The sequence below is a fragment of the Helianthus annuus genome, chromosome 13 (assembly GCF_002127325.2).
Source record: "Helianthus annuus cultivar XRQ/B chromosome 13, HanXRQr2.0-SUNRISE, whole genome shotgun sequence".
Taxonomy (NCBI): Eukaryota; Viridiplantae; Streptophyta; class Magnoliopsida; order Asterales; family Asteraceae; genus Helianthus; species Helianthus annuus.
In genome coordinates, this window is record NC_035445.2 from 102,033,069 (window position 1) to 102,060,727 (window position 27,659).

General features: G+C 38.1%; 1 protein-coding gene across 1 annotated transcript; it reads right to left on the bottom strand.

Annotated features, from left to right (window-relative positions):
- Positions 1-21,878: 21,878 nt before the first annotated feature.
- LOC110898849 (putative SWI/SNF-related matrix-associated actin-dependent regulator of chromatin subfamily A member 3-like 1) lies at positions 21,879-26,171 on the bottom strand. Its single transcript, XM_022145695.2, has 3 exons — positions 24,734-26,171; positions 23,845-24,136; positions 21,879-22,880 (listed from the first exon to the last, which is right to left on the bottom strand). The coding sequence occupies exons 1-3, from the start codon at positions 26,117-26,119 to the stop codon at positions 22,084-22,086; spliced, it is 2,475 nt and encodes an 824-aa protein (XP_022001387.1). The 5' UTR covers positions 26,120-26,171; the 3' UTR covers positions 21,879-22,083.
- Between the last annotated feature and the right edge of the window lie 1,488 nt (positions 26,172-27,659).

The window sequence follows — 27,659 nt, forward strand, 5'->3', positions numbered from 1 at the left end:
CTTGCCCCTTGCAGTTGATCGAACAAATCGTCGATCCTGGGCAGTGGACATCGGTTCTTGATTGTAACTTTATTCAACTCACGATAATCGATGCATAGACGCATCGAGCTATCTTTCTTCTTCACAAATAGAATAGGTGCTCCCCAAGGAGACGAGCTAGGTTGAATAAAACCCTTCTCTAACAATTCATCCAACTGTGTTCTTAATTCTTTCATCTCAGTCGGTGCCAAATGATAAGGAGCTCGTGCGACTGGTGCTGCTCCTGGAATGATATCGATCCTGAATTCCACTTGTCTGTCTAGAGGTAAACCAGGTAATTCTTCAGGAAAAACGTCTGAGTATTCAGAAATAACAGGGACGTCTTCGATCTTGGGCTTTGGCTCATCTTTGGTCACATGTGCCATGTAAATAACACACCCTTTCTTCAAACACTTCGATGCCTTAAGCATAGATATTTGTTCAGGTAATCCATACTGTGTATCTCCTTGAATTGTAAGTGACTCACCATAAGTAGTTTTGATAACCACTTGCTTCTTATCACATGCAATTTGAGCTTGGTTAAAAGATAACCAATCCATGCCAATAACTATATCAAATCCTACCAGCTTCATTGGTAACAAAGACAACGGAAAAAAGTGGTTCCTAATGGATATGAAACATCCATCTAAAATTGTTGAAGCAGTCTCTAAGGTACCATCGGCCAATTCTACCTCATATTTTATGTCTAGAATTTTAACAGGCAGATTTAACAGTTTACAAAATTTATTGTCTACAAATGACTTATCTGCGCCAGAATCAAACAAAACTCTAGCATAAACATCATTGATAAGGAAGTACCTGTTATAACGTTATCATTCTGTACTGCTTCCTGGGCGTTCATCTGGAAGACTCGAGCATTGGTCTTCTTGGCCTCTTCAGGCTTCTTTGCAAGTTTTGGGCAATTGGTTTTGATATGCCCTTTCTCGTTACAATTGTAACAAGTTGTGTTTTTCAACTCCTTGCATTCTAAAGTCTTGTGACCCTTGGTCTTGCAAATCCCACAAAGTTTAGCATGTGGGTCGATCATGCACTTTCCTGAATGACGCTTTCTGCAGTTCCTGCACTTGGGTCTGTTATCTGACTGACTCGAGTTTTTCTTGAACTCGGAACCTTTCTTATGCTCGGAATTCCCCTTTTTTCTTGTCAGAACGATGAGAGCTCTCCTCTTCTCTTTTCCTCTTTACCTCATCAGAAGTCTTAACAGACTTATTCCTGATTGCATCTAGAGTGAGGGATAAGGACAAATCCACCACGGACCTATAAGTGGTAGGCCTGGATGCTTTAACATTTCCTTTGATTTCTGGGGCCAGGCCTCCGATGAAGCGTGCTATGCGCTTAGGTTCAGGGGTGACTAAATAGGGAACCGGTCGAGACATGGTGTTGAAACTCGTGACATAAGCTTGGCAATCCAAATTCTTCATGACCAGAGTCAAGAAGTCTGTTTTAGTTTTCTCTACCTCATGCCGAGGACAGAAGTTTTCCTTGATCAGTGCCACAAATTGTTCCCAAGACAAGTTATAAAGTGGGATTTTCCCCGTGGCTTGGATCAACGATTTCCACCATGCCAATGCTTTTCCTTTAAATGACTGTGAAACAAACTTCACAATATCTTGCTTTGCACATCCACTTTTATCCACTACAGTATCCATCTCATCAAGCCATGTCATGCAGTCAATGGCACCTTTTTCGCCTTTAAAGCCCCTTGGTTTGCAAGAGACAAAGTATTTATAAGAGCAGGTCTTTGAGCGCGGTTCTTGATTTAACACAATTTGTTTGGAGGGGAGACTCTTCTGATTCGACGAATGACGTGAATCGTCCCTATGGGATGTATGTGTTTTGGAAGGGGGCCTTGAATGAGCCACAGTCTGTGTCTTAGTGTGGGTATTACTTGGTTCTTTGAACTGTCTGTCAATAGCTCTGGTGACAGCATTATCTATCATTGCTTGTAGGTCCGCACTCGTTATATTCATTCTGGTATTGTCATTCTTCATATTGGGATGGCTGTTAACCTCGTCTGATTCAGGCATGCTGAAGCTTAATTTCTATAAAACAATTGACAATAATTTGTTTAGAAGTCTATTATGGAATCATCATTTTCGGTGATTCATTAACCATGTTATAAATAGACCATATTTGGTTAATTTGTTAATCAGATTTATTTTAAACTTTTTATTATAATTTATCCCAGTTATAACTATTAAGCATATTAAAGGTGGCACAAAAGGCCTTGTCACAAGGACAGTTTTAATTTATAAGCCATGATCTTATAGGATCGAGGCATTAAGGTTTGAACATAGTTCATCACCTTTTCTTGACAGGAAGTCATAGACTACAACTGTCTTTTGTCTTATTGGACAATAAGTGTAGCCCGTAGGCATTTCATCACTAATGGATGTTTATAATGTGATCATATTATTTGATGATATAAACCATGATTTCCAGATCATTAGGCCATATAAGAAATTGGAAGAATCCAATATAAGGATGACTAGTGTGATTTTCTCGAACCACATTTGTCAAGAGTGCTAACACTTTCTTAGGTGTTAACAAGGATTTATTATCTTAAAAAGGCCTTACCATCATGGCCATGTCTAGAATGATATATAGGCTAGGTTATACCTTTAAGATTTTCTTTTGAGATTTAATGGTAGATCAATTAAAAATTGAATTGATATTTTGATTTGTGATTTAATACATGTGTATATGTTTAATGCTAAGTGTAATTTAAAATGGAAACTTCATAACAAGTCCTAAACATTACCATAGTGCCCTAAACGGGTCTTTAACAAATAACTTGTCCACGCAGGGACTAAAATAAGAAAGATAAGTCCACGCAGGGACTAAATACATAAATAAAATGTCCACGCAGGGACTTAATTGAAATTTTGAAATTACAAAACAATAAATAGGGATTTCTAATAATCCCTCTTCTTCTTCCCCTTAATGAGGTTTGCCAATCCTTTTAGAAGACCGCGTCGACTCCTACGCTCTCCGTCTACCCTTTGTTCCACCTCATGCAACCTCTAGAGAATATCTTGCTGCTGAGGTTGCTGGATTTGAGGTGCAGTGGTTGTTGCTGCTAGGGTTGAGGAGGCGGTGGGTATTGATACCTATATGCAGGGTACCCAGTGTAACACCCTTACTATTATTTTACTGTTTTCATATAATGTACGAAAATAAACACGTAATTATGATTACATTTATAATGAAAATAAAGATTAATTAAAACTTTACTAAATGTTAATTCGTTACATTTTGTTTAGTAAAAATTCACCGTTTAAATATAACAACGAAACCCTGTGCGGAAGCCTGCAACTGCATCGTGTTCGGTTATTTGTTGAGCTTGATCGTCTTCTGGCATTCCAAGATGTACCTACGTTTTATAAAACCATCATAAACATTAGTTTTGATAGTTTCATAATACACAAACTAAGTTCTTTAGGCCAAAATTAAACGAACAACAAATTTGCAGCATTTATACCCGTTGCGTGTTCCGCTCAAGTCGTCGCGTGCCGCGACGATAGTCGCGTGCCGTGTGGGTGATCCTAGTTGGTTGTCGCGCAGCGCAACGGCCCAGTTTCGACAGAAAGTTTGTTATTTTGAGCTGCAGATTCCCAGCTCCAAACTTCTCATTTGTTAAAACTTACAACTTGCATAGCTTTTGTTCTAGATGTCCGTTTTGCGTAATTCTTTTTCCCACGCGTCCGTAATTTAATTCTCCATCATATGGAGTTAAAATTTAACATTCAAACTAATAAAATTCCAAGTTATTAAGCAATCAGCTTATTATTCAAAATTAACATTTTGACCCGTTTGTATTTAAAATCACCAGCTTAATTTTTTGACAACCAAATACAAATATCAATATATTTAACTCAAGATCTCTGGTTCGGGTTCATACTTTCTTATGAAATATGCGACTAGTACACAAACTATGCGTAGAAATCTATTTTGACCCATTTAGGGGATTTTAAGCAATTTAGTCTATAACCCGCTCTTTTCTTTCCACACATCATAAATCCAACTTCAAGGTATCTACCTATTTTCCATAATCACCATACAAGTTTCTAAATAACCCATATGGGTCGCTTGCCCGGATTACCAATCGAGGGCTTTTTAGTCAATTTTAGTCCCTTATTTTACTACAAGGGACTTTCACTAATTGTTTGACCAAAATATCACTATTAACTATAACTCTCTTTATGCGTACCTGGCTCGGGTCAACGTATAGACTCGTTTTATACCTCACTTTAATTAGCCGCTACTTTATAACGACGCAATTATTCAATTCCTGTTCACTCCTATGAACATATAACTTAACAACCAAATGTTAGTCGATATTGTCAAATGGTGTTATCACCACCATTTGACCCGTTTGGCCTATATGACCAAACATTTACCTATGTAGCAAAACATGGTTTTAATTTACCAATTTTCCCATCCGACCCATTTCGGATTTTTCTTTCATTAGATCCCTTCCCTTACTTATTTAGCCCATTTTGGCTTACGCCATGGGTATCCTTTTAGCTTCGGTTTACATTAGTCGACACTTGACCAAATTTCCATTTTACCCTTTTTTTCAATATTAGATTACACTACAAGGAAATATTATCGAAAACTCATAATTTCTTAGTCATTTCATGACCAATTTACCGTTTCGCCCTTTTTACCATGATCCATGGTTTTATCGTTTATATTAGTTCCGACCCGTATCAATTGCGTCGGAAACCGATATTTCCCATATTATCTTTATCACATTTATACTTATAGAATAAGTAAATATTCTACAAAAGGGTGTAAGTTTCACTTACCTCTCATCCGGTTTATGCTTTTCTTCTCGTACTTGATTCGTTTGACCGTTTCTTTCCCAAGCCTCCACCTAGCTCGTTAAGCGTCCAACTATTGTCTACATTTACAAGGCGGTAAATTAGTTATTAACAATCACGACTATTCCACCTTACTTACTTTCTATGTCGAAACTACTATTCGACTTCATCATTAGTTAGCTTAACTTATCATAAGTTAACTACTTTCGATCACATGGTTTGCACAATTAAGTCTAAATCAACATGATATTTAGAACTCTTATCGTTTCATATTTCGCATAATTTGCCATATCATTCAAATGTGCGTTTCACTTGAAATTTCAACATTTTAGCTTTCATTTAGACATTTTAACAAACACCTAATGGGCATACTTTTACACATTTACAAACTAGTTCATAACTAGTTATTTTTACCAAGGTTAACATCAAAATTCAAACCTCTATGTCTAGTGTTTATGAACTACATCTAGAACTTGTATCATAACATCAATATTCACCAATTTAACACCCTAATTCAAGTGTTCATCACAATCATATAAACACCCACTTAGCACATGTATGGGTAATAATCAAATCCCTAGTTTCTAACACTAATTCATCACGTTTTCAACTACGGTTTGTCTCTAGACATGAATTTCATCACAACACTCATAGATTCATCATTCATTCCATAATTTCGATTATGATTATTCATCATAATTTCAAAGTGTCACCAAATAATAAAATTCAACATACCTTGTGATCCCCATGACTAGGTGATCGTTTTTATGTGTTCATGCATTGATTTAGGGCTTGAATCGAGCTTTAATTTAGTGATTTTGTTGAAATTAGGGCTAGAGCTCTTGGGAGCACCCTCCTGGTCGATCTCCACGCACGCACACACATTCTCTGTGTGTGTGATGTGTTATGTTTTATTTTTATAAAACCATTTTCAAGTTATGCAACTTTGGTCCTCATGTTTGGCTAGTTATTAAGTTAGCCACAACCCCTTTTGTTCAAACAATATTTCCTTTTACTAACTAGGTTAAACATTCCTAGTTGGTCCTCGGGCTTCTTATAATTTTGTTTTCTCAAAGCATTTATTTTCCTTTTTAATTAATATTAGGATTATTTGTTTAAGTCCTAACATTCACCGGGTACATTTTCACCACTAACGGTATTTTACCCGTTCATTAATACTAAATGTGGTTTGATTACCAAACCCGTTTTTGGGGTGTTACACCCAGTTCGGTACGTAGGTGGAAAGGGCCCAGGGTAGAGAGCATTGAAGTTTGCTGCTTCAATGTACGGGTCAATGGCAGGTGCATTGTTGTAGTTATAACCCGAATAAGCTTGTTGCTCAAACGGGTTGTACCCAGGTGCACCTGGGTAAGATGGAATTGGGTTTTCATAACCCATGGGTGGTGCTGGTGCAACTGGTGCAGAGTCGACTTCAGAAACTGCATTTGAAAGCCCACCCATTTGCGGGTCTTCATAGAGCGGCGGGTAGTTGCTGTTGCTGGAGTATTGGGGGGTGCTGAAATGGAAACCCCCACGCACGGACATCCGTGCAGTTCTTCGTCGCCTCGATGGTTCTGGAGGCGGTGGCTGCTCTAGTGCTGGTGGTGGCGGTGGCGTGACCGCCTGGAAATGTGGGTCCTCAGAAGGGACCTGCTGGTGTGGTGGCGAGTTACGGTGAGGGGGAGTATACTCCCACTTATACGTTCTCCATCTTTCGGCCCAGATATCAGGGCCCCTGTAAGGCGAACCATGAAAAGATGATCCGCTAGAAATCTCGATGGGATGCGTCGACATCCCAGATGGCGACATCTCAGGATCTGGATCATCATCCACATCCATGTTTTGGTACTCGGGGAAATGGTCAGCTGGTCCCAAAGGGTTTTGGCCCTCTGGTTCTTCGATTTGGTTCATCGGGTTGAACCGGCTGGAAGGAATGGTGTGAACCCGAACGCTGCAAAGGTATGAAAGAATGATGTGAATCGTGAGGCTCTTCATCCTGATGCGATGGTAAGATGGTGAGGAGCTGAGCGAGACAGAGCGTCTCGCGGGCTCCAAGTAGGTCCTCCAGTCTTCGTGTGGGCTGGAGCCGAGTGATGCGGATGGTGTGCGCCGGTGAGATGGCCCAGCTTCGTGATCACTCCTAGTTAATATCGGTGCTTTTCCTCGTCCTCCACATCCTCTCACTCTTGGTGGCATGTTTGCTTGTAATCCTGTCAAAACAAGAAAAACAACAAAAAGATTTAAACCAATTAAGATTAGGATTAATCCTAGGTTTTTTTTTTTGCCTAGACTCGGAAGTCAAGGAATGTGCAACTGTGTCATTGAGATTAAACACAAAAGGCTAGTGTTTAATTCATTCAATGTTGGCTCTGATACCAACCTGTCACACCCCGATATTTCTACATATTACCGGTGGGCCCGGTGGGGAGTATCGTGACGTAGTTGATATCATCATAGTCAATATTCACAGTTTAATGCACAGCGGAAGTCTTGGATAAAATAATATTACAAAAAAAAAATTCAAAGTACAAATAAATATTATACAACGGTTGTAAGTGGATCCACAGGCGGATCTTAAAACATACAATATAAATATTGTTCAACAGACTTTAGACGTTCAGAACTTGCAAGATTCTTTATTAACGCCCCGAGCTCCCAGACAATTACGTACGGTACCTGTCACTTAGTCTTTTTGGAAAAATACGTCAGTTTACACTGGTAAATACAATTAACCGACTCCTTTGAAAACATTTATAAAAATTGGTTTAAATGCACAAGGCACAAACATTTTATAACTTGGGACAATTATATTAATAACAATCTTGTATCAGATTTACATGTTTGTCCAACATTTAGGGCCGGTATAAAAGCCGAACAAGATTAATCGACACACCACAAATATAAACTCACAAGAAGTTTCCTCACGAGTGAGTATATCTTTTACATACGCAACAGACAGGTGTATGCCTACACCCTGTGCTTAAGTCGTGGCCATTCACGCTTTTTGAATGACCCAAGGATATCCAGGACACGATCCTTAACCCCCAATTTTATTTGTTATCAAGTAACACTGATTAAAACGGGATTATACAATTTAACCATATTCGATTAGAAGGTTTCTACACCCGACCAAGCGGTAATAATTTACCGTATCCCAAGCCCGTATAAGGGAAAATAAGTTAAAAGTATTTACCTGAGCTTAAAATGTAAAATTTGTATTCTCAGCCGTAAATCCTACTCAAACAAGTGCAAATACTTCTACCGGGGCTCTCAATCTGGAACGAAGGTTTTATTAACCTATTAGATTCCTAACGGGTCTTATTTAAGTTGTAACTTAAACCGGTTAGTTTTAAAGAAAAGTTTATGGCACACAACGCTAGATTAAGCGGTGACCGGATTGGAATGTGATTTAGACCCGACAAGTATGAAGACTTGTATAAAATGGGTAAACTAAATACATTCTGGATTTTGAAGTAAAAATGATCAGGTTTGACCCGTTTCGGCTAATTTATGCATACTAGTTACATAAACTGTACCGAACGCGTATAGGCACAACGGGTAATCGGATGAGTCAGTACAAGTTCCATAATTTATTATGCTTAAAATATGTTGTGATATCAGTAGGATATCAACAATTATGCCCCAAATGAATTTAAGACCAATTTAAGTCCCGTAAGGGCATCGTGGTCATTTTAAAGTTTATAAAAGAGGTTTAAACATAAACTGAGGTTCTGGTCTAAAAAATTCAGTAAGAATCTTTATTTTATCATGTTACATCAGTAAGATATCATACATATGTGTGTTTAATCATTTATGGCCAAACTATGCACCGTAGGGGCATTTTGGTCATTTCACATATGCTTTTGAGGTCAAATTTGGAAGTCTGAGTTCAAGACTTATACTTACTATGAAAGTATTAAAATTTATTTATAAAATTAGTAGGTATCAAGTCTTAGGTGCTAAATATGGTTTTAAACCATACTATGCGCCTAATTTGCGTAAAAGTCGATAATTGACGATATTTGAGATGTTTAAGGAAATCTGAGATTTTGATCAGACTTAACTGTTTAAATATTATATTTAATATATAAAATCAGTAGCAAAAGGTTTGGCATGTTAATCATGTGTTAATCTCATTTTATGAATGAAAAGGGTAATATCGCCATTTACCGAATTCATGCAAGAACTCTATGTTATGGCCAATATAAAATGTGACAACCCGAACTTTCAAGGTTAGTGTCGTTTAGTCTCGTGATCCAAACTTCTTATTATTCCTTTTCAACGTTCCTTGCTATGTTAAACTTGTTAAACGTAAATGTAATTGGGTACGATTGAGTGTGTAGTTGGGTTATTATAAGTGTCAAGTAGTTAGCATGGGCCGCAACTACCCTTGAACCACCTCAGCCCACACCCTTTATGGGTTTTGCTTACTTATATAATTAGGAGTTGGGGATACGTATTTAGTAGTTTGTTTTGAAAACATAAAAGATAACAAAAACCCTAGTGCACCCTATCTCCTTCGACGATCAGCCCACCCCCCCCCTTTCGAAGTTCTTTTTCCTTGGAGCTCATCTCTTGTGCTTAGTATAATACATCTTCTGGTAAGTATAATTATAATGATTTCAATCTCGTTTGACTATTCTTGGTTGTAGGCAAAGTATTGTTGATTTGTACGTATGGTTGCAATATTTGGTTTATGTTTTGGAATCATGCGCTGTTGATCGTAGATGAATTCTTTTGATCGGTAATGAACTAGTAGTGGTAGGATGCTAGTGGTTAATATAATCGAATGAAGTAAGGGTTACAATTATAAGTTCATGATAGGTAGGTTACACGTATATAAACCCATGTTAAATATCCATGAAAAGGATTGTGTATGTGTGTATGAATTATAATTTACCTTGCTAGTCAATTGGTAATTCGATGTGTATAAGTGGATGATTATGATAGTTGTTTTGTATGGAATGTAGACAAACACTTCAACTGCGATGGGTAATTAGTTAGAAAAAAATATGAGAAGTTGTGGTGATTATGTAATTGATTGGTTTGAAGTTATGGTTGCACATCCACTTAGTAATTTTTGAACTGATAACATGCATGCTTGTTTGGGCCTAATGTGTTAACCAGACTGCACAAATAGTAAGACACACCCAGTTTCACTGGGCCGCACATTGTCTCTGGATCAGTCGCACACCCGGATGGGCTGGGCCTTGATGGGTCGCCCATTCTTCTAGGTTCCATGACACCGTGGGCCATAAGTGTCTCCGGCTCGGAGGATTGCACTGGGTCACATATAGAACGGATCGCACACTCAAAGGAGGGCCGCACACTTGGTGAGGACTACTCTTTAATGGGCCAAACATTACTAAATCACACAACACGATTGGACCGCACATTTGGGCCTATTGCCCACCACGGGGCCGTGCCCAGGGAACACGGGGGCGTGGCGAAAGTACTGCAGGCGCATTAATTGTAATTGTGAATTACAATTAATGAGGAGAGAGATTGTCAGACGGGCACGGGGCCGTGCCCAGCGGACACGGGGCCATGCCCAGGCTTCTGTTCAGCCTATAAATAGGAGTGCTTGGTTTCATTGCAACTCATCCCTTGGCACACCACCTCTCTCACACTTCATCCACCACCCACCACCATCATAACACCATCATCCACCACCATCATCCATTGTCCATCATAGAGTGTGTGAGTCGTCTCGGGATCCAAGATTGATCGTAAGAGTTCTTGACAATCAAGGCCATGTTTGCCTAAGTCTCTTACATCACTTGGTGAAGACAAGTGTTTAGTATAATACTTTTTATTTTTAATATTTTGCACTTTTTATTTGGTTTTGTATTAATGACTTTAATAACTAGTTGCTTATGTTGAAGGTGACTTTTCCTTATCGTTTGTCCGTGGTGTCTTGGCATTATTTTACTGTCTATATAAAATAAAAGATTTTCACCATTCATATCTCCACGGTCTATATGGAGGTATGTTGGCTACCTGGTCGGGGGTTAAGGGAACGGTTTGGTAAGGGTCTTGCCCTTGTTCAGCGTTTAGAGGTCCTGCAAGGGACCTGGGTCAAATTTAGTAGGATCTCCTTCAATACCCATAGGTATTGGATGGTGGGGATCCAAACTTTTTGACCCCCTCATAAGTTAACTACTATTAATACTATAACCCGGCTATTTAGGACTGTATCCCTGCTGACTCAGACTACTTAGTCGAGGGTAACGTCACCTCCAAAAGAGGGGCCTACCATAATTTGCATTAATAACTTAATTCATTATCTTTCAATAATCCGACCCTTTAGGATTGTATCCTTGCTGACTCAAACTACTGGGTTGAGGGTAACGTCGCCTTCAAAAGAGGGGCCTACTACAATAACTAAGATAATCTCTTAAACAAGTGCAAAAGTGATAAAATAATCAAAGGTTATACTAATACACGAGTCGGATCCAAATGATTAATCTTGTCTATCTGTTTTTATTTTTATTTTATGTTTCAGCATTTAGTTAGTTTTTATTTTCTTAGTTTAAAAATTTTTTCTAACATTTTGATTTGGTTAGACGTTGAGGATAAACCGGTACTAAAAGCTCTTGTGTCCTTGGACGACCTCGGTATCTTACCAACACTATACTACGTCCACGATGGGTGCACTTGCCCATATGTGTGTTTAGTGTTAGTAAATATCGTGTTTTATAAATTTAAAACTTGGCTAAAAGTGTAAAAAGGGCTTAAAAATACATTTAAAATATAACACACTTCACGCACATCACCATAATGAAAGAAAAGTACCCTCATTTATTTCAGTAAATCTCGAGGTCGAGATTTCTTTTAAGGGGGTGAGGATGTAACACATCGAAAATTCATGTCCAATAATGTATCGACACGTGTCATGAGCTTAAAACGTGTAAAGAATTACTTTAGAGGGACTAAAGTTGACAAACAAAGAAACTATGTGAATAAAAGGGTTCAAAATGTCAACAACGGATAAATATACTTTAAAATAACCCTACATGATGTTTATACCCTTAAACGAATAAATCATGGATCATACGAAGCTAATTGTGAAAGGAAGTGAGGAATTACAAAACTACAGGGGTTAAATGTGTCAACATGTTTAAAGTATACCTCTGAGTGACCTTTTAGCAAACCCGAAGCTTTGTAATGATTAATTATACTCACGAGGATAAGTGATAAAAATTTCACAAGGTTTCGATAAAGTATGAGAAAGTTATGGCAATATTCGTATACGAGGGGTTAAAAGTGTCAACGTTGAAATTTAAGGCCTTACAGGTGATCACAAAGTTAACCAAGGACTTAACGGAGTTTGGTTAAGTCTTAAGACCCTTAAAAGTAAGGTTAAAGGGCCAAAAATGCAAGAACAAGACTTAAAACCACGTTTGAAAGGACCAGGGACTGAAATGTAAATAGCTGAAACTTGTTTGGCTGGTTCTGGAAGGCCAGGCGGCCCGCGTAAGAGTAACCTGTGGGGTTACGCGGCCCGTGTGAGCAGTACAGCGACAGAAAACACCTGCAGGTGTCTGTCCAGGCCTGTTAACAGACTTAAAACCTTGTTTTCTTATACCAGGGACTTCCCCACTGGTATTTCATGCACTAGGGACAGATGGGACCATCTCATAACATGTGTAGACTTGCATGGCATGATCTAATGATACCAAATTCACTATATAAGAAACCCAAGGTTGTAACATTTGAGCACTTCATTTGCAAAACCTTCACAACTTCATTTCTGGAGCTCCTCTGATCAGCAACAAGCTTTCTTAGGATCCCTAGTCGTGCTTAGGACTCTTGTAAGTGTCCTTAACCTTCTTTAATTCAGTTTAGCTTAGTTAATTAGCTTAAAGTCAAACCGTCATAATTAAGGTTTGACTTCGAATTAAAAATACCTATGAGCTGGTAATTATGTGGGTAATAAACCCTTAAAAGGGTACTCTCTGATTCCCACTCTAGCTAGGTCAATTATCGGGTCAAAGTTAATCTTAAAAAGTCAACAGAAAGCTTATTTTCAAATTAATGCATAATTAGCAATGTAGAAGCCATGCAACATGTTTTATCATTAATATAACTTGGTAATTAATGTAAAAACATGTCTAAACATGTTCACCCCGACAATTTTCAGTTTAGGCTCGGTTCGGGACCCAAAGTCGCATAGTTTGACTTCTGCTTTGACTTTCAGTTCTGACCCGTTTAAGCATAGTTTAGAAATGCATTAGAGCCTTATTAGGACCAGGTTTAATATAAGTATAACTCTCTGTGATTATACAACTTGGTTCATTAGTTATCCGATTCATATGCATGTTTCCGTTAATTACTTAAATGTTGACTATTATGCCCTTTTCACCTTAAAATGTGATTTTTGAAAAAGTAAAAGAGTAGAAACCTTCATTACTGATTTATAAACTTGTCCCTAAAATTTGACATCAGTTTGAGGTTTAGATTAGGAGTTATGCTCATTAAAGTAAATGAAAAGCTTTTTAGTAATCAAAACGACATAATTAGCATATAGCCTATTTAAACCCAATTTTTGATATCAAACTTTTTACCTACTGATATAAAATAAGATTTTGGGATTTTTGAAGATTTTTATTTATTTTTAGGCTGAGCATAACATAGAGTTCTAAGCTTAATTCGGTTATTGTCAGTTTTGCCCTTTTGGGCTATAAAATGAGTTTTACAAATCCTTTTGATACCAAACCTTTTTCTACTGATCTAATATGATAAATAAAATGTTTTGAGCCTTCTAGAATAATAAAAATATCAGCTTTCCTTTGAAAACCCGGAAATGGCTCCAAATCGCCTTTTTAAGCGTTTTTAACGCATAGTATGTATTAAAACTATTTTAAACATATAAGGTTTGAAGCCTACTGATATTCTCAGTAAATTTTTATATTTTAATAGTAAGCAAAAGTTTTAAACTCAGATTTCCAGTTTTGACCTTTTAGGCTTATGTGAAATTACCAAAATGCCCCTATGGTGCATAGTATGGTTATAATTAATAAATTTCACATATATATGATACCCTACTGTTATAACTTATTAAATTAATTGTATTTATTGATTAAATCAGACCTGTAACTCAGATTACTATTTAAACTCTTTTATAACCTTTAAAATGACCAAAATGCCCTTACGGGGCATAGTTTGAGTTTAAAATCATTTTGGGCATAATAGAAGATATCTTACTCATGTCACAACATATTTAAGTCATATTAACTTAGGAAACCTGTATATGACTCATATGGTTACCCGTTACGCATTATTTGCGTTCGGTTCGGTTTATGTAACTAGTTTGCATAAATTGACCAAAACGGGTCAAACCTTATCGTTTTTGCCTCAAAATCCAGAATGTGTTTAGTTTACCCATATTATACAAGTCTCCAAATTTGTCGGGTCTAAATCACATTCTATTTCGGTCTTCGCTTAATCATGCGTTTGAACTGTATCTTTCTTTAAAACTAACCGGTCTAAGCTTAGGCTAAATTAAAGACCCGTTAGGAATCTAATAGGTTATTATAAACCTTCGTTCCAGAGTAGGAGACCCGGTAAAAGCTACGTGCACTTGCTTATTGTGATTATTACTTGCAAAGGTAAATACTTTTAACTTATTTCCCTATACGGGTTTGGGGTACGGTATATAAAATACCGCTTGGTCGGGCATTGAATCTTTAATCGTATGATGGTTAATTTGATGAAATGACCCGTTTAAATCGTTTTGTCTGCTTAAAACCTTTGGGGGGCTAATGACCATGTCCCTGATATCCTTGGCATCATTCAAAGAAATGGCCACGACCTTAGCACGCGGGTGTAGGCGTACACCCGTCAGTGCATTTACAAATAATAAGATATAACCGCCGGTTTCGAGAATAACTCGCCGCGGGACTATATCATGTGGTGTGTCAATTAATCTTTAACCTGGTGTTCAGCCCGGGCTACTGAACGTATAAGAAACATGTAATTTATTCAGTTGAAATAAGTTTGTGCCACGTGCATTCAAATCAATTTTTAAACATTTTCAAAATAAGTCAGTTAAATTGTATTTACCAGTGTAAACTGACGTATTTTCCCAAAAAGGCTAAGTGCAGGTACTAATCGGAATAGGCTGGCCTCTCCTAGCATCAAATAGAAGTCTCGCAATCTTAGATGCCTAAAGTCTGTTGAACAAAGTTTCCTTTTTATTCGATCCGCCTGTGGATCTGTTTCAACTATCTTGTGATACTTAATATTACAATTTATTCAGTTGAAATAAATCTATCTTTTGCTTCCGCTGTGCATTTAAATTTGTGTTGTTTGACTATGGTGATATCAACTACGTCACGATACTCCCCACCGGGCCCACCGGTAATACGTGGAAATATCAGGGTGTGACAGATAAGTCTTTTGGGTAAAAACTGGGATGTTGTTTATACACTCATTTCCTATCACCTTAAGTCCCATCTTCTACCGAATAGTTACCTGAGAGGTAACGAGGTATTAGTTGATAGCGCTATTAGGCTTGGTAACCTCACACCGTACCTGAGAGGATGGGCGTGAACTAATGACCTTAATCATGACCAATGCTTAGATAGGGGGCATTGGGGACGGGCAAAACAATCTGGTAGCCATCTTGAACGGTACTCGAGTTATTATCAACATTATTATCTATGAACTGAATTAAACACTTGGTAACTAACGTTTTCACAAAACTATGAACTCGCCAGCTTTGTCTGATACACTTGTTGCATGCTCGCAGGTCGTTAGATTTCTTGGATTTGGAACTTGCTGTCTGGAGTGGCTGGAGTGGTCATGGGTCGAACTAATTGGATACACATGACGGGCTTATTGATTACACACTTTTGATTTGAAACATTTAAACTATGGTTTACTTATTGCTTCCGCTGAACTTACTGGATTGGTTAAACTTATCATTTGATGCATTTTTATTTATAATTGACAACTTTATCTGAAATTTAGTTATGAGTTCTATTAGCGGCTGGATCCTGGTATGTCACACGTCCAGCGGGGTTTTCCGCATGTGGTATTTTGGGGGTGTGACGGTTTGGTATCAGAGCTACTGGTTATAGTGAACTTGGTTTTAAAACGTTTTCATAAAACCAGACTATAACCGCACAATTCAGAAATCGACCATGACACTCAGCTCCAGATTGCAAGGTTCGTCTCTCGTTTACTTATTGCATAGCATATCTAGTGTACACTTATTTATGACATTACACGCGAATGCATACTTGGCACTACAGTATGAATTCATGTGTTACCCGCCCATGTTATGTGTTTTGATAGTGTGACCCTCCTCTGAACCTCCATGATCTATGTTGTGGTATCCTTTGTTTGCTACTAAAAAATTTAGGAATCTTTTAGCACGAGTTAGGAGGAGCTGAGATGAACATGCAAATTGGATTATTATTATGGGTGCACACATAATAATAATGTGGGGTGCATGTAAGTCCCAATGAGGCCTAACGAGTGTGAAAGGGGTTCTGCCCTATTGTCTGACATAAAGTAATAACTCACTAATATGTAGAAGTCGTAGTAAAGATTGATTTCCACTCAATCTCGACCTTTAACCTTTTTCCTCGTTTCCTTATATAGAATCATGAGTGGACGTGGAGGACGTAATGGTGGACGTGGTGGAGGCCGCGGCGGCGGACGTGGCAACATTAATATGACTCAGGCTGAATTGGGTTTAAACATGATTTATGCTAAAAATGTAATTTAATTAACAAAAAGTTTTATTTTACGATATCTTGCATAACTTTAGTTTGAGACCAGAATTTGATGTCAAATTTTTGTGACATACTTATATATCAGTAATAAAGCTTTTTGTCCTCTCACATTTTCAAAAATCTCGTTTTAATAACATAAGGGCCTATTAGTCAATTTTAAGCAAATAACGGAACATGCAATTAATCTTTGATTTCTAAGGGACCATGTAGTATAACCTCAGAGGGTTATGCTAACACATAATATGGTCACAAAGGAACCCTAAGGCATAACTAAACTAAGCTAATTCGGGTCAGAACTGAAAGTCAAAGCAAAAGTCTACTTTTGCGACTTTCGGTTGCGAACCGAGCCTAAACTCAGAATTGTCGGGTTGAACATGTCTAAACATGTTCTTATACTATTTACCAAGTTATTTAAGTGTCAAAACGTGTTTCATAACTTCTGCATTATCAGTTTTAATTATATTTTGAAAAGTTGACCGTTTTGACTTTTTGACTAGTTGCATTGACCCGACAATTGACTGAGATAACGTGATAATTAGAAGGTGCCCTTTTAAGGGTTTATCACCTTCTTAATTACCAACACATAGCCACTTTCAATTTGAATAATGGCTGGACCGTTAGTGATTAATCACAAAGTCAAAGTATAATTACGATATTTTTGACTTTCGGTCATTAAGCTAATATAACCTTAACTACAGAAGCTAAGAACACTTACAATGGTCCTTAGCATGAAGATTAAACTTGAGAAAACTTCCTAGATGACCAGGATGCTCCAGAGAAGTGTTTGAGAGTGAAAACTTGAAGTGTGCAAGTTCAAGAACTCAAAACATGGCCCTTTATATAGGATTTTGGATGATCTAGGATCATTCCAGCTGTTAATGGAGGTCACCAGATGTTCCCAAGTGTCTTTGTGTCAGGGAAAACCATTAACACAGTCCCTAGAATCGAAAACCAGCATGCAATGGCGGTGGAGGAGCGTAATACATGCGGTATGGTTAGCGTTCAAATAATTGAGTAGTGTGTTCGGTGGTGATTTCGTATAAGTAACATATGTAACACCCAAAAGTGCTAAAAGCAAAAAGGGATCGAGTATACTCACAGTGATTGATGGATTGAAGGGAGCACTTGAGAGCAGGGTTAGCCTGAATAGTTCGATAGTGTAACGATAAGCAACGCGTAAAATGAGTACAAGTGTTGATGGGTCGAACAGCCTGGTCGATCGGACGGGTTGTTCGTTCAGTTGGATAGTCTGTTCGGACAGCCTGTTCGATCGGCTAGGCTCGATCGGTTGGGCTATTCGAGTGGATTGTTTCTTCCTTTGAGTAGGATGTGTTTGTGTATGATGCCTTGTCCTTTTGAGGTTTTCGTTGTAGTATTCGAGGACATTGAAGTGTCCTTACCTTTCTGGTCGATCGATCGAACGTCCCGTTCGATCGGTCGGCTTAACCGATCGGTTAGGTACTTCTGTAATAAGTCCTCAGCAGGATGTCACCTGATCGGATGGCATGTTCGATCGGGTGGCACTCCAATACATCGAACGAGTTGAAAATCGATTAAGTGTTGAAGCATAGTATCTCATGATCCGAAGAGTAATTCAAATCAAACCGTAGTTCGATCGAACAGCACTTCGTTCCATACTAGACTTCATGAAATTGTTAAAGTGTGGGACCATGTGCTAGCCGATCGGCTGACATGTCCGATCGGTTGGGTTGTTCGTTCGAACAGCCTGACCGATCGGTCAGCATCCTGACCTGGTCGTCCTGTTCGTTTAACACTTGGCTGTACTGATTGCATGACGTTATATCGGGGTATTTTGACAACGAGTTGAACCATGGAACCTTCGTTCTTACTTGTTTCCACTGCTCGGACAGGAATCACCCAAGTCCGGCCGGTGAACTGTTCGGAATGATAGTTTGATGTTTAACCCGAAGTCGGTGAACCTTGTGGATAGAATCCCGAATCTCGAACCGCACAACTACTAGAGTGATTAGTGAGTGGGTTCAAGCTCCGTTTCTACCGGTTTGAAGGCATTGAGTGTAAAAAAGTTGAAAGAAAGTTGGAAAATCCATCTTTCACTCCTTTCCTCCGAAAATATGTTTAGATATGTGGTAGATCTGTGTTTGTTTATGTGGAAATTGGTTAGATCCAAACTATTCGTGGTGGATTGAGGTCAAAACATGAAGTTCTTCAAGAACACCATGATGACATCATCCTAGAATGCTTGAATCTTGATGATTTCACGGTTAAAAGTTAAGATTTGAAAGATAGAAAGGTATAGGAGTGTGTGTAGATCAAGAAAGTACAAGATTTAGGATGAAAACTTACCGGAATCAGAAGAAATCTGAAAAGAAGGGGAGCACGGGCTGGTCGGTCAGAGGGTTTCCAAAAGTGGAAAGAATGACAATGACAGGGCAATTTATAGGCTTCCCAAAGAGGAAAGGGCTGGCCGATCGGCCATGCACCTCGATCGGACAGCCTGCTCGATCGGACAGTCCGTTCGATCGGCTGGGCTGTTCGATCGGCTAGAGCCTGATCGATCAACAGCCTGTTTCGAGCGTTCGGTGCGACGATTTCGGATATTTCGTTTTCGATTGAAGATGATACGAACACGATAGAGTTTCCTATTCAAATTACTTTCAGTCCTAATCACTATATCTAACATACAATCATCTATATCTCGCGTAATCACTTCTCCATCAATTATCATAACTTGATTTTGATTGAGTTCGATTGAGTTTTGAGTTTTGATTCGAGTTTCGATTGATTACCACACATAACATAAAGTAAACATGCACAAGTAACACATAAGGCACACACACACGTATAATAACAACCAAAGTTCGTGCAATTCGAGTTCCGAGTTCGATGATGATTAGGTTAGCTTGATTATTGATTGATTGACTTTATCGCATTGTTACTTCCTACTATTCAATGTTTTAGATCGGTTTGTATTGATAAACATTCGATTACTTGATTAACAACACTTACTCCACATAATACAACTAACAGAAAACTCCAACATAGAATAGACTAATTATAGTCAAAGAAGTCAATCTTGACTTTGACTTTGACTTTGACTTTGACATTCGGTAACACGGGGTTTTACACACTCAGAGGTAACATTTAACATGTTGACACGTTTAACCCCTATGCTTTGTAATTTCTAAATTTTAAGCATAAACGACTTCCTGTGTTCTACAATTTATTCATTACAGAATACGAACATCGTGCAAGGTCAATCAGAGGCACAAGTTTGGCATGTTGATGCTTTTGGTCCTTCCACATACATCTTTACACTGTTTTACAAATTTAGTCCCTCAAAGTTATCTTTTTATATGTTCAGGGTTTATGACACGTGTCGTTGTCATATTGGACATGATTTTGCGAGGTGTCACAGTTAACCAATCGCATCCTCAACAGTGAACTGACTCACGACAGATACCACATGGCCTCACCGGACATCGCTGTAACTCTAGCAACGACGTCATCCTGCGGCGGAGACCAAAGGTCATGGTGGAGGCGAAGACCAACAGTGGCTGTGGTGGTGTCTAAAAAATTACAGAGATGTAAAGAGTGAGATCTGCGATAGAAAAAAAATGGTTTTTATACCCAAGATTAGGTACAACCAATAAATGCAAGAGTACAAACATAACATGCATAAACCACCAGCAAAGCATGAGGGACAAAACCACACGACTACACCAGATGTCTCTGTAACTCCGGCAACGACGTCTGTCGGCGGCGGAGACCAAAGGTCATGGTGGTGGCGGAGACCAACAGTGGTTGTGGTGGCGTCTCCTAAAAAATAGAGAGATGTAAGAGAGTGAGATCTAAGATAGAAATAAAAAGTTTTTATACCTAAGATTAGGTACAACCATTAAATACAAGAGTACAAACATAACATGCATAAACCATCATCAAAGCATGAGGGACAACACCTCAAAGCCTAACCTTGTTACAAATTATACTATTATATAATATATAATATATAATAACATAATCGCCAAGAATATTAGTAATCTCTTCCTTATGATTCGAACTTTGTCCAACAAAGTCCAGCCATTCAGGTACACCTATTGGCACAAAAGTCATCCATGTTCACGATCACCGACAACGCTTGTGACCCAACCGTCATCAATTCTAGAGAAAACCTATCGTCCAAACGCCCAATGCGGTAAAATCCCTGGCTCGCATATGAAATTTTATCATGAATGAGACTCCAACCGACAACCTCCGATAGAAAAAGTCACCGAAGTACCGCTAGAACACTTCTTATTTGTTACCAAAAAGTTATTCTATCAATTTAATAGTTGTAGTTTCAACCTCCGTCTACATTCTACTAACAGAAAGATAGAAATGACAAATATTCGGTTAAAAGAACCCAATTCCAACATAATTTCTCATTCGATACGTATCAATGATGTATTTGGATATCCCGAATGCCTAAATAAATAGTAAATGCTTTTTAATTTGTATTGTCCACTAAGAAATACCCACATCACACGAATTAAAGTATGCCCACTTTTTAAAATAGTCAAAAACTTTATTGTTGTACACTTATCTTTACACTCAACATTATTAAAACCACTAGAAAAATAAATCACCCTACAATGCAAGTTGCACTAGTGGCAAAAAGGGATCAAGATGAAACCGATAATAATGATAAATTAAATCTATTCTTTTAATATTTAATTACATAGTTGTAACATATGTAATAATGTAATAATAAGAAGATGAAAGTGTATATAATGATATCACACACTTAAACTTAGATATTTTTTTTGTAACAACTATATAACTATACAACAAAGGCTAGCAAGAAGCTAGACAAAACAACATACAGTTACAAAAGAATAAAGGGGATTTTTGTTTACCTCTTAATGGGTCTCTTAATGGTCCAGACCTCTTACTGGTTCAACACTTAATGATTCAGACTGTTTGTTTCGCAAGCAGATGTCTGAATAGTTCAGACATTTGCCTCTGAATGGTTAAGCATTATACAGAGTTTGAATGGTTAAGACCTTTAATCTGAATGGGTCAGACGTTTGCCTCTAAACGGTTAAGCATTATACTAGCTCTTAATGGTTCAGACCTCTTACTGGTTCAGCACTTAACCATTCGAAGTTGCCAAACAGCCCCTAAATGATTGAAGTCTTCATTCACCATGTCGCAAAATGCACAAGCTATCGAAGTAACATGCACCCCCCCCCCCCCTGAAACGTCAATTTTTCTATTCTAAACGAGCGTATACCAACTATAGATTGCCGTATACAAACTTACAACGCCCATTTACAAAGAAATCGCCATGAGTATACTGGTGAAACGACTTATGTGACCGGGTGAAGTGTGTGTTTCAGCAATGTGCATATCGAAACACGCCAAACATACAAGTATTCGACTAGTTCATCAAAACAGACACATTTAAATCATCACATCCACAAAAACCAAAGTGAGAACACGCGAAAACATAAAGTTCACAGCGACATCAACGTACGAAGATCCGCTAAATCAATCTCTCGTTTCTCATCTTTTCCCTTGTTGTGAAACGCTTCTTTCGCCAGCTTCTGTTTCTTTTCTTGCAACAACAATACCCTTTCATCGATACTATCCTTGGCAATCATTTTCACCACTTTAACCGCCTTGTTTTGCCCGATCCGATGTACACGATCCATCGCCTGTTCTTCAACTGCCGGATTCCACCACGGTTCCATCAAATACACTGTGGAAGCCGTGGTTAGATTTATCCCCGTACCCGAAGCTTTAAGGCTCGCTAACAAAACCGTGGGCCCTTCCGCCCCTGATTCACCAAACTCTTTAATCACATCCGCTCGTTTTTTCGCATTCATTGCACCGTCCAAACGCAACGTCTTGAATCCAGCTTCTTTTAACGGTTGTTCAAGTAGGAGTAAGAGCTTACGAAACTGAGAAAACACTACGGATTTTACGGACGGGTTTTCGGTTCTAGATGCTTCTATCAGTTTCAAAAGAGCGGAAGCTTTGGAAGATGGTTTACAACCGGATTTATCGACTTCAGGGGCGTATTCGGGTGGTGGTGAGTAAAGGTCGGATTCTGTTAACCCGCGGCGGCATAATGGGCATGCGGATATCGAACTTTTTATAGCGCGGATTATGCAACTTTCGCAAAAGATGTGAGCGCAAGATGTGATGATTATTTTGGATGGTGGCGAGAGGCAAATCGGGCAATCTATGTCTTCACTGTCTTGTAGTAGTAAAACTAGCTTCTTAAGAAGTTCCGGTTTGTTGGATGCATCTAAAAGTTCATATTGAAATAGAACACGGTTAGTCGATTACATTTTGGTGGTCTAAAACAATTTTTTTTTTTATTTTTTTTTCAAACTCGTTAGTTTGTATTATGACTTTTAAAACTATAAAGATGGTTAATGATTACAATACGTATACGTATACGTGACTACCTATTCTAAATATGAAAAACATATATAAATAATAAAGGTTAAATGGTAGGTTCCAAGTTTCAAACTGGACCGAACTGTAAAACCAAACCATGAAAACTGCACCGTTTGGATCTCAAACCGACTGACTGACTTGCTTCGGTTTGAGCGGTTTCTAAAACCCCCTACTTGGCTCAATTAGTTTTTATAAAGGATGAATACCATATCATTTTAATTTAATGAATATCATAGTCATCCTTTATAATTACTAAGAGAGTAAAGTACACACATGGTCCCTGTGGTGACCAAAATTTTGCATTTCGTCCCTAACTTTCCGAAACTACACGAATGGTCCATGTGGTTTGCACTTTGTAACGTATTTGGTCCCCAACTTTTGCCAAAAGTACACAAATGGTCCTTGTGGTTTGCACTTTGTAACGCATTTAGTCCCTAACTTGGACCTACTAAAACCTTTAGATTTGTTAGATGGGGACTAAATGCGTTACAAAGCGCAAACCACAGGGACCATTCATGTACTTTTGAGAAGCTAGGGACTAAATCCAAAATTTTGGTTAACCACAGGGACCATCCGTATATATATGCATACGAAAACTACTTGATATTTTGGTTAACCACAGGGACTATCCGTATATATATACTCTTACTAAAAACATATTGTTTATCCGTTTCATAGTGTTTAGTTTATAGCAATCTCAGTTACTTGTAACAGTTTGTTTGCATAGGAAACAACTTTATATTTACGCGATCTGTGACATCAAATTGGCATCAAGTGGAAAATTAAATAGAATGAAAAGCAGAAAATACCTTCAAAGTTGTAGGACAAAAGTGACGATCTAACATCTGAAGGGACCAATTCCGTATGTGTACATATTTGGCGAAGACGTAAAATGATGCTTAAAACCGTAGAGTAATTATTTGTCACGCTTCCTTTAGCAATATACTTTGCAACAAAATTCTTGGCTTCGGTTTCCATCTCGTCATACAATTTCCGTTCGTCTACAGAAAGCTCCACGTGACATGTATGGATAGTTTTCGGAGGTAACCCGATCTCGGCCTTTTCTTTTGTTCGTCTCAAAGAAAGGGTCGCCATCAATGTCTAAATATTAAAAAAAAAAAAAAAAACACAATTATTTTTGAAGGTGGATTATTGACTTATGGTTGTTGAAGAAATAACATAACTTTTGTAATCATATTTGACACATCTACTATTGATAATGTTTGTAGGCTGGACCAACCCGTTTTGAATCTTACAAGAAACACCCCGTTTAAACCCAAACCAGTCTTGACCCGTTACCCAGCCCCCTGACCCGCCCGTTTTGGTGGCACTAAAACTCAAACATGACTTGTGATTTAACAATTGTCACAAATTTACTCATTTTTTAGAAAATAATAACATTCTTAGAAGCAGTGTACAAGAACACGAATCCACATGAATGGGTCAATTCGGGTTATGGATTATCCCTAATGGGTCAGATCCAAATTTTTAGCTAACAGGGAAACGGGTCGAAAAGGTTTAAATTCATCTAAAGTGTATTTGTAATAAACTATATTTGTAAACATATTTAACGCAATAACTATCGACAAAAAAGGATAAAACAATGTCTGCGGAACAATTTGACCCGACCCATACTAAAAACAACCCATTTGAACCCAAAACGAGTTAACTTCAATCGGTTCTTTTACGCATTTTTACCTGGAGCCTTGAGAGCCCGTTTGCATTCCCTTGAGCAATAGGTCGTTGCACCAAGCTATCCCAATAACTTTTAGTCGAAAACGGGTCAAATCTTAAAAACGCCATGAGAGAGAATAGGTCCATTGAACCATTTTGTATCGGTGTTCCTGTAACAACCCATCGGTTTCTAGCATTCAACTTATTCACAGCGTTACTTTGTTTCGCCCTATGATTCTTGATTATATGCGCTTCATCCAATATCACACGCCACCAATCTATCTTCTTTATTGGATCGGTTGATGAACCTAATCCACTACCTAATGTGCTATAAGTTGTTAAAACTATATCGTACTTTTGAAGCTCAAACACATCTTGCGTTCGATCCCCGTAGTACATATACGCTTTTAACTTCCCACGTTTCGTATGCTCGGTTAGCTGCGTTATCCACGTTGAAAACACAGACGGTGGACAAACAACCAACGTCATTTTCGACCCAACCCGGCCCGTACATTCTTCCGTTTTCTCTTTCTTACTTCCCTTTCTCGATCTCTTACGACTCTTCATAACCGATTCCTCGTTTTCCGCTTCCATCACTTCACACTTCCCATCGTCGGAAACCTTACATTTATCCAAAGCGATTAACGATAGTAACGTAAGAGTCTTACCCAATCCCATATCATCCGCGAAAATCCCACCACGTAACGGGTCAGGTCGTTTATCACTTTCGTAACGCGTCAACACGTTCACAAACCCGTTATCATTCTCCACCCAAAACGGCGGCAACTCATCGGAATTCTCCCGACGGTACAACCAATACAAACCCTGCTTCTGATGAGTAAAAAGATCAGCAAGAATCAAATCTTTAGGAGGTTCAATCTCTCCAACAACACTTTGACTCAAATTCTGGTCAACCAACTTAAAAACCTCATCCAAATCAGTCTTTTTCCTCTCTTTAACCACATTAGCCTCAGACCCACTAAACATAACACTATTCTCAACAAACAAACACAACCCATTATCCAAAAATGCAAACTTTACAACCTCAAAGTTATCAATTTTAGCAAAAACATGAACATGACATGGGATTTTATACCTAACTCCTTTATTAGGCTGTTTTGGGACAATCCCTTCAACATGAATGAAATTGGAGTCGATTAAGGGTGCAAGAACACTGGCTACCTTCTTTTCAATGTGACCCACTTGATGGGTTCGAGTGTTGACCACTTTGATGGCGTTTGGGTCGTACTGGTTTAGGGGTTCTCGAACCAGACCCACCATTTCGCGGCCGCTTATTCGGCCGGAATAATATTGGAGACCCACTATGTTGGCGATTATGAAACCTACCATGTATGTTTCTGAATCTTGTGATGATTGTGATTGTGATTGATCGTCGTCTTCGAGACTCATTGTTGAGGATTTTGGGGGAAGGGTTTAGTCGGTTTGGTTTCAAAGGAGTTTGATTTTTTGTATTTATAAAGCCGGGATGTAATTGAATGAGATGTTATTTTTTTATTATTATTTTTTGAATAGCTAACGGATAAAAGTCTAGCTATTCGGGATAATCATTTGGACAGCCAATGATAAAAGGCGACTTCATACGTCTGCGATCGTAGACAGCGCTGGTTAGTCGAAGTCACCGTCTCCAGTTTTGGAGAAAAACCGTCGTCCAAAGGTTTGATGCGATAAAAAATAATAATGTATAGAGAGGGAGTGTAAGCAGTGGCGGATCTTGCCCGTTGAACGTGCCAGGGTCGAAAGACACGGACAGTAAAAAAAGCTCGGGCAAGCCCGGGCCAAACATAGTATATATAAAAAATTTCGATCGAAATGCGGAAAATTAGCACTACGGCCGAAAAACTTGTCCGAGCCGTGGCCCTGCTAGTGGCCTTCTAAGAACCGCCCCTGAGCCGTGGCCCTGCTAGTGGCCTTAATCAGATTAAAACCGTCAACTTTTAATCTCAACCGTTTAAAATAGACATTTATGTTGAGTTTTAGGAGATTTTTGAAGGCTTGTGCAACCGCTTGATTCAACTCCCCACTATCCCACTACCCCACTACATCAAACACCCAAAATTAACGTAGATTTGAGTTTTTGAGTTTGTTAGAGAATCACAATTAGGTAACCATGTAAGTTTTTGAATTCATTGATGATGTCAATTATGTAATGAGGTAAGTTTTCGTTACGCGAGACGTTTCTTTATGTTGATTCGCTTAATTAATGAACTAATACGAATAATAAATTGTGTTTATTTAGTTAAATGAACGAATATGAATATATGTTGCATGTGTTCATTTATGTTCGTGAAGGTTCGGTAACATGTTCTTTGTGTTCGATACTTCATTAGGTTTTTTAGTTTTTATATTTTGTTTAAATACTTCAAAAGTCTCATTAATAAAATACTTACTAAATATTAGTGTATTATATATTATATGTCTTATAATATATGCCCATTTGTGTTTGTTTATGTTGTTTGTGTTTATTTGCGTTCATGAAAAAATGTTTGTGTTTGTTATCTAAATTTAACGAACGAACACGTTCATATCCTTAAATGAACCAACACAACATAATATCTCATTTGGTAAGTTTTCATAAACAGTTCGTGAACACATTTATTTCCTTAACGAATAAACATGAACAAGGTCTTGTTCGTGTTTGTTTCGTTCGTAGCCTTATCGACCGGTCTTAACTCATTTCGTTTTATATTATATATATATATTGGCTTTAGTGTTTCAGAATTGTCTAAACATTGATATTGTTTAATATATAATAGATACATAGACTAAAATGCATAGAAACCGCGCAAAAAAAGTGAGGGTCTGAGGATAAAAAAAGCGTACGATGAAAAAAATAAAAAAATATATTATATATTAGAAAATTAATAATATTTTTCAAATAAAAGGTGGATAAACACGCTAAAGCATGTGCTGATAACCAACATGTATTTGT